This window comes from Hyposmocoma kahamanoa, unplaced genomic scaffold (genome assembly GCF_003589595.1).
Source record: "Hyposmocoma kahamanoa isolate Upper Pololo Valley unplaced genomic scaffold, ASM358959v1 97, whole genome shotgun sequence".
NCBI lineage: Eukaryota > Metazoa > Arthropoda > Insecta > Lepidoptera > Cosmopterigidae > Hyposmocoma > Hyposmocoma kahamanoa.
The window spans coordinates 2928829-2939051 of NW_020655294.1; the positions used below are offsets into that span (position 1 = coordinate 2928829).

Genomic DNA, 10223 nt, shown 5'->3' on the forward strand with positions numbered 1-10223 from the left:
GAGTGCCCGCCTTTCTTTCCCCCCGCCAGCCGTTGTGGCGATCCGCCGCCCTCGCGCGAGATACCGGGTCGAGCCGCAGGAAAACCGTATCGACCGAGCACCTGAACGACTCTCAGCTGTCGAAACAGACAAAAAAATACTCGGCTGTCCGCCGTTTTAAGCCCGTTTCCGGATTTGATGTGGATACTAAACTTTTACATTTCGCCAAATCCCCATTTGGCGCAATATTTAAGTGTTAAAAATTATGGAATTCGATTATGAAACGACGAAACAAACTCGCCACAATAACTTTAAATTTGACAATAAGAGTTCACGTGTAACGATAAACTATACGACTATCTTTTTTTCACATTATTAACTGTGTAGCTCCATCTCGCTTTTTAGATGATAGCGTTGGCGAGCCGGAAACGACAACCAATGTTAAAAAACTAAAACCACTATCTTGCCGTGCAACCGCCATTCAACTTTGTGTACTTTAATAAGAATTTAAACGATTGAGATTTACCACGCAAATGTACTGCAAGAAACCAGACTGGTACGTTATAAACTCGCAGTAGACCCCCGGGCCTGCGCTCAGCGGCTAGACTGTCTGCGATCACATTGTATGCTTCGTCCTTTTGTAAACATCGCTCCTAACGTGGATACACTTACCTTACAATTGAAATACTTCCAACTTAAAATTAATTTGAAAATAAAAATGCAAATGAACTCGAAATATAATTAATTTTTATTTAATATGCAAACTGCAAAATGTGAATTAATATAATTTTAATTACACAAAACGCGTAGTACTACTCTTAATCTTTATAATCTAAGCTTCGGAAATGCTAATAATATTACACCATAATATTATACTTATCTCGCTCAACAGATAAATGCGCAATTTATACTTTTGATTTAAGGCATGAGGCATGATATTCACTTACACATGTATAGATATTTAGTGGCACCCGCTGTATACTTGAATTCACGGATATCCTTGAAAACTGTAACTACTTATCAGTTTACCCTAACGGTCAAGGAAAGAAGTTAATTGAAGTAACGTTATACCTGATTAAAGGGTTCTTAGTAATAATTATACTCGGAAGCTAGAACTGCATAACGTAAGTAGTACGAAAATATGCACCAACCCCTCAAATCGCACTCACTGCAACAGGCAACGAACGAAGAATAAACCACTTCTGGGGGTCTACTCTCGACCTCCGTCCGACATCCGTCCGAAACAATTACTGTCAAATAAGTAATATTCGACAAAATTAAAAGACAAGCATTAAGTATGAAGCTTCATTCGCATCACGCGTCTCTTCATTTGGTCAAGTGTTGCCTATTTGGCAGTAATTGTTTCAGACGGATGTCGGACGGAGATCGAGAGTGGACCACCTGGTCCCCCAGGAGTAGGAAACGTTATTATCAAATAATGCTTAGTTTACCGCGCACATATTTTGACGTGCAGTACGCATCCTCTGTCGTTTCAATCTAACCCCTTTAGCAAACATAATTTCCTTAGAATTCAAAACTACCAAAAGTAGGCAGCAATTAATAGGATTATTATTACATAGAATATTTATACTAAAACGATTTATAAATTTATATTAAATTTTTTTAAGCACTAAGTGACAGTAATATATAATTTTGACGTTAAAGTAAGTTTATAAAGGCATTAAGGCGTTATTTAAAACGAGTTATAAAATTCATACCCTACGTCCTACCGCCAGTACCCATGGGCCCAGTACTATTGGGCCACGGCAAAAGCAAGCGGTCAAAACAAATGAAAAGATAACATGAAGTACACAAACTGAGGAAACACAAGTTTGCTTATAGCTGTTACTTTACCTAAGATTAAAAGGTTTGATTACCGTTACATTATTCAGTTTAGTGCATATTTTATGCGGTGCCTTGAGCCTGCTATCTACAATCGTGTGTATTTATCTTGCAGAAATGAGCGTAGCTACGCAATAATGATCCAACCTTTATTAACCATTACATAGTTTAAATTTTCACATGTCAACCTGTCAAAGACCTATATCGATATTTCTGAAATTACTTCAAATAAGTCGCAATGATTCTTGAATTTTTTGTTCATATTCTAACAAGAATTATAATTTAATTATCCACTAAATAAATAAATGTTTAAAAACTTTTTTAATCCCTCTAAATATTTTCTGTTTATAATGGCTTACTTTGAAACCAGGTCATACATGTGATCGTCTAGCCAATTATTTACTATTCTTAAAGTTATAATTATTATATACAATGTCTCGCAGCAATGCAGTCCCTCGACTACATCCCAATTTCTGACCCTTTAAACTAAGAATCAACGCTGTCAGAATGATTTCTACAAGATCACTTTATTAGGCCTTTGTACTGCCTACTAGTAACAAACAAAATGGGAGCTTGGAGATCTGTAACACAGGTCTGGTTACCTAGTATGGTCTCCAGTCTCTCACTTAAGGTAGTTAACTTGTAGCTTAATTGAAATAATAACCAATCTGGAATTATGCAACCTTCCATTTGTGAGAGTGAATAAATATCTTATTATATTATCTAAGTAGACAACTTGACCAGTTGATTGATAAATAAACAACGTACAATCTACAAAAGTAAAATCGATTTGGTGGCATTTGTGATCATGAGTTTTGACCTCAGCCATGTGGTTTGGCAGTTTTGACCTAATGATAAGTTCATAACATTTGACTTGGGGTACGTGTCTTGACATTTTTATTTATGAAATTAAACTTATCCCATATGATTTAGCCAGCTCTATGTGTTTTAATCTAATCTCAAAAAAAAAATAGTCATCAAATATTACAAAAAGTCTATTTTTTCAAAATTAAATCATTGTCGCGTAACTACGTCCAAATTACGTTCATCGATTGTGTTTCTTACAATTTGTAGCTGTGTGTATCTTCATGTGTGTACCACTTATACAAGTTGCCACTAAATAAATTGTCCGTTTCACTTATTACCTAAATGTAAAGTTTTAAGCCATTCAAGTAACGTTCACTGATGTCGTAAACCTTTTAATCTATTGTTTTCTCATAATTTATTGTCTTTGAATACGGAAATGCGCACTCGGGGCAATCATTTATTGTTGTTAAACCTATAAATAGCATTTTTAATTTAATCTAATCTTCACCGCGTCGAACTTCTTATTGAATCGGAGGATGATTTTATGAATTCTGATAACGTACTTTAAGAGATTTAACCTCCAATTTCATTAAATTACTTCAAAACCAGTTTATATCGCGGGATCGAGCAAGACCGACGAATTGAGCGACATTATGGGGATTGAAATTCGCAGTTCCTTTTGCTCATTGAATCTCGATAAGTCCGGTAGTTACTGTATAACTTAAGAGGCACGTACACCACCACAAAGTTTTGCAGCACCAACGTCCTGAGCGACATCTGCCGTGCGGCAGCGGCGTTTGGGTGGGCGTCCGATGTTCACTCCGCCGGCACCAGTCCCAGTTGGGCCAGGTCTCGCATGACGATGTCGAACGCGTCCGGTTTGCTGCCGTCCAGGAAACGCACGCGGGCGTCTTTTTCTATCTGCGAACACGTTTACGCGTAGAGGAAAAGGGGACGTCAGGAGACCGAACAAAATTGTTCCGGATTTTGTTCTAGGCCTTGTTAAAAATAATTACAGACGAACGGGAAAACGAACTATCGCGGCGAATTGAAAACTTTTAGGGAGGATTTTGGTCGGCGCTCGGCCGCGTAGTGCTCTTTTTGAAATATTGAAAACGAGAAAAGCAGCAAGGAAGCTCCGGCGAACGAACGGGCGCGAAGGAGGAGAAAGAGCGGTACCTCGGCGCGGTACTTGAGGTGCTCCGGCCACACGCAGCGCTCGAAGTAGCCCGGCACGTCGGGCGGCTCGTACAGGCGCAGCGCGCGCCGCGCCTGGCACTCGCCCGCCTCCAGCACCAGGTAGTACCTGCACACGCCAGCGTCAGCCCGCGGCCCGCCCCGCCCCGCCCCGCCCCGCCCGCCCACCTCAGGTCGCACAGCTCCATCAGCGGCTTGTAGTTGAGGACGCTGAAGCCCTCCACCACCAGCAGCCGCTTGCCCTGCAGCAGGCGCCGCGCCCCCGCCGGCGCCGGCGCCGTGGCCGCGCCCGCCAGCGCCGCCAGCGCGTCGCTGCAAGCCGCGCTCGCTCAGGGCCCCGCCGGGCCTCGGCCGGCCGAGGCCCGCCGCCGCACCTGTGCATGGCGTCCATGTCCAGCGCCGACAGCACGTCGTAGTTGTTGTGCGCCAGCCCCTCCACGGGCACGTGGCGCGGGCTGTCGTCGGGCAGGAAGTACTTGTCCTGCTGCAGCAGCGCGGCCGGCGTCAGCGCGCCCAGCAGCCGCTGCGCCAGCGTCGTCTTGCCGCCGCACGTCACGCCTGCACACGCCTCGCGCTGACCGACCCGACCTCCGCCCGACCTCCGCCCGACCTCCGCCGGCCGCCCTCCGAAGGACTCACCCGAGATGCCCACCACGAACCAGTGCTGGCGCTCGGCCATGGCGCCCGGTCCGTCTCGGGGGTCGGCCACGCTGCGGACGCACTATTTGCCCGCCTGAGCCGCCTGTAGAACGGGTTGCAGTGGCTCTCGTCGGATCACAGGTACGGCTTCAGATGTGAGAGCGTGAAGGCCATGAGCCCCCCGACGAAGAGCAGGCCCCAGCCCGCGCAGGCCAGTAGCGCCCACTGCGGCCGCGGTTGCCACGACCGGCTCGCCCACAACTCTGTAAGCGATGATCCAAAAAAATTCATTCCAGTAGAAACTAGTCTAAAACTAGAAACAAGACTCTAAAAAAGGAAGCAGCCAATTGAAAATGACGATGGAACCCCGACTAATTAAAAATTATAAATCATCCATTCACTATATCAGATATTCAGTAAGAGATAATAACCACAACAGAATGTTCAATCGCCATGTTAAAGCGGTAGCTCCCATTATTTTTTAAATTATCAAATTGACTTCTAATGACATACTAGTTAAATAAAACCAGTCTCACCTTCGTCAATAAAAGGATAAGTGTTGATCAAAAATATGAAAACCAAAAACAGAGAAGTAGTCACTCCAAGCAGCAGCTTGCCCACAACTGCATCGGGTACGTCCATGCACCTGACAGTTGTTGGTTAGCTGCAGAAATATTCTTTCTTGAACTTTTTAAATGACTCCTGCGGCTCGTCCGGGAATAATATAGATTTTTCTTCTTCAACTTTCACTTCAACTTTGTCCAGCAAAGGTTTTCCTCTGACAGCCCGATCTACTATCTGCAATTCAATAATAATAAAATACTCGATTGGCTATATTTTCCACATGCAAAATAGGCGCTTTGTCGTCGAGTTGCGGAAACCAGCCCGTTGCACCAAGTACCAAGTAGATTGGCTAAAATAAGAAGAATAAAGCCTGCAAGTAAAACTCAAGCTCAGTGTGTCCTGCCAGCATCTTACACAATCATCATTAACCACAAAATTTGCGAAATCCGTAAGTCCTAATGAGGTCTGCAATTGAATAAAGATATGATCTCAGCTCTGCAGCTCAACTTATTGCTTTCCATCCCCAAAATCATCACATCACATCATTAAAAATGAAATAGTGTCAATATTCTTTTACCTACATTAGATGCAAAGATATAAGAAAGAAATTAGGTAAGTACCATTGTTAGTTAAATAACTTAATAAATCTATGTGTGCCTAAGTTCAACATTTTACATGTATCATTTGTCTATCACTTGATATATTAAAAAACAAGTTAACATCTCTGGTACCTTTCTAGCAATAGCTTCGTCTGTAGAGGGTTTAGAAAGTGCCAGAAGCTTCTTGATGTTTTGCTCGGCAATCTGTTCCACAGATTTACTCTCTTTGGTTGCAGATTTCTTGTTCCTGCGGATGTATGGCTGAAAATTGTCTACATGCGACAAAGTTTCGATTACTACATCAAGTTAGAGAGTATTTATTGAAGCTTGTTGTGCCAAGAGAGCACACAATATTATTAAATACTGAGATGCCGTTATCTTGCAATTATTAAGTGCCTTGTCGTACTACAAGCGTCATTGTATTATGAAATGCCGCTTTAAAGCTACAGTGATAGGAGTGAACTGATGCAATGTCGTCTAAATATTATTGTACATGATAATTTGTTATTGGACACGGCACCTTGACCGACTGCCCTCCGCCGCGCCGTCGCTGTGCGCCGTCCGCTGCGCGTCCCGCCGCTCTCTGCGATAAACAACACGTCTTTACCATATAACCTACACCACATCTCCACGTGCGGAAATAAATACAACGCCACAGTTAAGCACTCATTCTACCTTCCTGATCGACGAATTCGAGCGCCTGACGTACTAAAGCTGAAGACATTGTAGTCCGAAACACGTTGAATACATTTATTTCACCGAATGAAACAAATTTTCACAAAAATTCAATAAAAGAAATTTACATTTACATACTCTTCTAAGGTCCACTAAGACATAATAACTTAAAAACTGTCAATCAACACGTCAAAACAAACAGAAATGTCATATCAACGTCAAAATTATGTTTTTGCGTTTTGTTAATGCAAAGATCTCGAAAAATTTGATAATATGGCTACTGTTTTCCGAAAATCAAGCAGTGTAAATTTTTCTGGAAAAATTCCCGAAAAATTGGAAAAATTACAATTAAAAACGAAGGCTCATATTATGTTCCACGGATAGAAATTTCTTTTTAAGTTTTATTTAGCGTGAATTAAAATAAACGTGTACAGCTAAAAGACACATACTGAAAAACGAGATTTAAAATGATTTCACAACAGCGAAAAAAAACTTAGTGGCTCCATTATTTTCGTTCAATTTGAAGTAATTTTAACTTTTGACTAGTGTCAAACATAGTTCTCAACGTCAAATGTGCAAAATTAAAGGAAAAACATTGGAAAAAAATATACGAAAAATAATCATTTTTTGCCCTGAACTGAATTTTCCATAACCCAACACTACAAATAATCCACTTATTTGACAGTAGACCTGGGTCGGTCGATCATTTGTGATAACCCGGGTCGATCATGACCCATGCGTAATGTGATCGGGTCGAATAATTCGATCATATGTTCGATCTTTTAGCAGGTCACCCGTCACTCACGATAATTCCCTAAGGCATTTAAAAGTGTCAAATTATACAATTAGCTTTTATTCTTTTCTGCTGATTAGTATGAGTAGACGTATAAAGTTAAATACATCACTGATAAACCATAATTAAGAAACTAAAATTTCTTCATTATTTCATTCAATATTACTAATTTATTATTCATTAATATTTTTATATTAACTAGTGCACTCATAAATAAACACAACATACCGAAAAATATATTAAACTTACAAAATTACCATGTAATGGATACTACGCTACGGAGCAATTAGGATGAATGCTTGTTATACTCATTGATCCGTTAAACCGTCGAATCGTTGATCGATTGCTTGACTTTTTAGTTTGCTCGAACGAAGGTTCTATCGAACCATTCGATCGAACAATAAATGTTCGACCCAAACGAAGAGTGAGAAGGCGAACCGTGTCGTGTGTGGGGACTTCACGTGAGAGTGAACGAGACAACAATAATATTGTGAATTGTTGAATAATCTCTAAAATTATAGTGATAAAGTTGAATATTGCGCGCATGACTCATGACACTCTTGAATTATATGGTTATTTAGAAGCTAGTAACTCGGGTTATCGGGTCACAGGTGCTGTTCGAATCATTTTGATTTGGTCGATCACGATCGACACACGTCTTTTTGACAGTGACTAATAATAAATCTCGTATACATTTTTATTTAGACTTTAAACTGTTGCAGTTTTTGTATGCTGTACCGTGCGATCAACGGTGACAGCTCATCAGCAGGTGGAGTTGAACGTCGCGAGGACCCTGGCCCAGCACCGCATCCGCACTCTCCTCATACACACCATCCCAGATACGAAGTTAGAAACATTTCCTTTTTTATGCCATGATCGGGCTGACGATTATTGTATATAATCATAGTATCGGTAATGGGATTCGAAATTAAAACTATAAACAGAGATGTTGCCAATGCAAAAAAAATATTCTAAGACTGGTGCGAATGTGAAAAAGTCTAAGGCTGATTTCACTTCAAGCTTGACACTTTGGACTTTGGACCGTTCTTATTGCAAGCGGCATAGAGTTAAATTTAAATCTTTAGTGTCAAGCGTGACGTGCCCTTGTCCCTATCGGTCCGTACGATCTGTTCGCCTGCCGTACGGACAAAGATCTCAGGAGAAGAAATAAAGCACAATATAGAAAAATTCGTAAGGTCCACTGGTTTGTTCCGAGGCTTGAAAGACATGGCGTGGAAGACGTTGCAGTTGGTTCGAACCCAGCCGGGTCGAAGGAATTTTTTCTAAGTGTTTGAGCTTTGTATTAATTTAAAATTATAACAAATTCTTGGAGTAATTTCACAAAAATAATTAAACATCATGGTGGTCAAACATCGTGACATTCAATAAAACTTAAAAATTACTACAAAATAGATAAACAAACATAAATAATTGAATTTTTTGTTAGAAAATATATAAAACCTAGAGTTTACAGAGTTGTACTTGAATTTAGGTACATACAATTGTACGTGAGTAGGTACTCACATACAATTGTATGTACATACGTAGTATTTATGAAAACGAATCTGATTTTTATATCATCTATGAGATGTCACATTGACAGTGGCAGTTATTTGTTTACATTTTTCATCTCGAATCCGATTGCGGAGTGTATTGTTCTTGTAGTAGGTATAAAAAACGTAATTTCATCCATACGAAGGTCACCCTACGTACTGTAGTACGTTATATCTAGCGTAGAAAATTATTTTAGCATTAATTGTAATTAAATGGTAATACTTTATATACAAAAGGTATACTTTTTACTTTTCTTTGTTGTAACTAACACTTTTTACTTAAGGGTCCTCCCACACCGTGCCCAGCTCGCGTGGAATACGCGACGCCGGTGTTCGCTCGTAACTACCAGGGCGTTTGGCGATACGTGGTCCAAATTCCCTACGAGGGCTATTTCACGCAAACTGTAGAAGTCACAAGGTATGATATTTGAAAAAGACCTTTACTGTGATAATAAACAAAATTTTGAAGGTACAAATAAGATAACTTTTGCAGATGTATGCAATCTCGTTGCCACTACTTAGAAGGCGGCTGCCTTAGCTCACCGCGGTGGGTGTCGCTGCTGGTGGCCGAACTCCATTACCCTCAGGTACCAATTGCAGCGTGCCGTTTATAAAGTTTAAGCACTTAACTGTCGGAACGAACGTCGCCGTAGCCGGGCACTTACCCGTTCGAAAGTGTACATTGAATGTGGAGACGACGCCGCGGCCTTGCAGGAGTACCAGCAGACGCAGTACCTGCAGCGGCGCGCGGGCGTCGCGAGCAGCGAGGAGGCCGCGGCCGCCACCGACAAGCCGCCGCACTGCGACGGGCACGACGAGCTGGGCTGCTACCAGGTAAGTCCTCGGCGCGGCCCCGGCCGCCGTTCAGTGCGCTCACCGCCACGTGTCGCAGGTGCGGCTGTACTACGACTGGTTCCTGGTGCCCGGCTCGTGCAAGTGCTGGCGGCCCGACTACTTCGCGCGCTACGTGCGTCGCCGCCACTCCACCAACGAGCTCTGAGACTTCGTCGGACCGTCCCTCGCGTCGGTGCCGAACCGAACGTTTGCCGACGAATGCGCCGTCTGACCCTTTCGTCGGCCCGGTTCGTTCGGTTCGGTGTCTTACGATTTGATAAGAAATTTTGCAATAATAGTTTACGTCTCGATTTGTTTGTTTTGGCGAAGCGACGCGATAACAACTAGGTAGATGACACTTATTTCTCCAGTGGTGCTAATTCTGAGTTCAGGAGTTGTGACTTCAAGACTGTATTTTATAAAGCTGTTATTATTAATTGTAAGCGTAACGTAGGTACCTACACCAAAACATTGTAGACTTACGAGAAAGGACAGATCTCTGTTATCGACTAATTAATAACTGTAATCGGCAATATTAGATAATTTCGTTGCTTCGAAATCGACAATTTGTTCAACTGTACGGTTTATGTACAAAAGTACATTATTTAATAGATCAGTATGGTTTGAACGTTAGCTCAATGTGCATTTATATTTTTAGTTGTAGATGTAGGTTTCGAGTTACTTATATAATTTAGTATTTAATGGTAAGTATTTGCAATTTTATTCCAACTACTTAGCTGT

General features: G+C 41.6%; 2 protein-coding genes across 9 annotated transcripts in view; one reads left to right on the forward strand and one right to left on the reverse strand.

The window, feature by feature from the left end:
- LOC113238631 (translation initiation factor IF-2) overlaps positions 1-10176 on the forward strand; it is a 24206-nt gene extending 14030 nt beyond the window's left edge. The window contains exons 5-9 of the mRNA XM_026475457.1: positions 7818-7941; positions 8933-9066; positions 9142-9235; positions 9363-9482; positions 9541-10176. Of these exons, the coding sequence (XP_026331242.1) occupies positions 7818-7941; positions 8933-9066; positions 9142-9235; positions 9363-9482; positions 9541-9648 (580 nt within the window). The 3' untranslated portion in view covers positions 9649-10176. The remainder of the gene's footprint in view (positions 1-7817; positions 7942-8932; positions 9067-9141; positions 9236-9362; positions 9483-9540) is intronic.
- LOC113238632 (nicotinamide riboside kinase 1) lies at positions 10-9502 on the reverse strand. Of its 8 annotated transcripts, none has more exons than XM_026475464.1 (10): positions 9314-9502; positions 6148-6210; positions 5760-5899; positions 5001-5262; positions 4465-4727; positions 4200-4383; positions 3994-4137; positions 3808-3934; positions 1378-3545; positions 10-1200 (listed from the first exon to the last, which is right to left on the reverse strand). In XM_026475464.1, the coding sequence occupies exons 5-9, from the start codon at positions 4502-4504 to the stop codon at positions 3312-3314; spliced, it is 729 nt and encodes a 242-aa protein (XP_026331249.1). In that variant the 5' UTR covers positions 4505-4727; positions 5001-5262; positions 5760-5899; positions 6148-6210; positions 9314-9502; the 3' UTR covers positions 10-1200; positions 1378-3311. The 8 variants fall into 8 exon arrangements, with proteins under 8 accessions (XP_026331249.1, XP_026331251.1, XP_026331248.1 ...); XM_026475466.1 differs by having other exon boundaries at positions 1378-3549; XM_026475463.1 differs by having other exon boundaries at positions 4200-4727; positions 5760-5874.
- Positions 10177-10223: the final 47 nt, after the last annotated feature.

What these genes read in the sequence shown, in the direction of transcription:
- LOC113238632 (XM_026475463.1), bottom strand. Translation starts at nt 4,504, where the DNA reads ATGGCCGAGCGCCAGCACTGGTTCGTGGTGGGCATCTCGGGTGAGTCC. An exon ending in GACATGGACGCCATGCACAG is followed by an intron (nt 4,138 to 4,199) that starts GTGCGGCGGCGG and finishes CGCGGCTTGCAG; the next exon opens with CGACGCGCTGGCGGCGCTGG. An exon ending in ATGGAGCTGTGCGACCTGAG is followed by an intron (nt 3,935 to 3,993) that starts GTGGGCGGGCGG and finishes TGGCGTGTGCAG; the next exon opens with GTACTACCTGGTGCTGGAGG.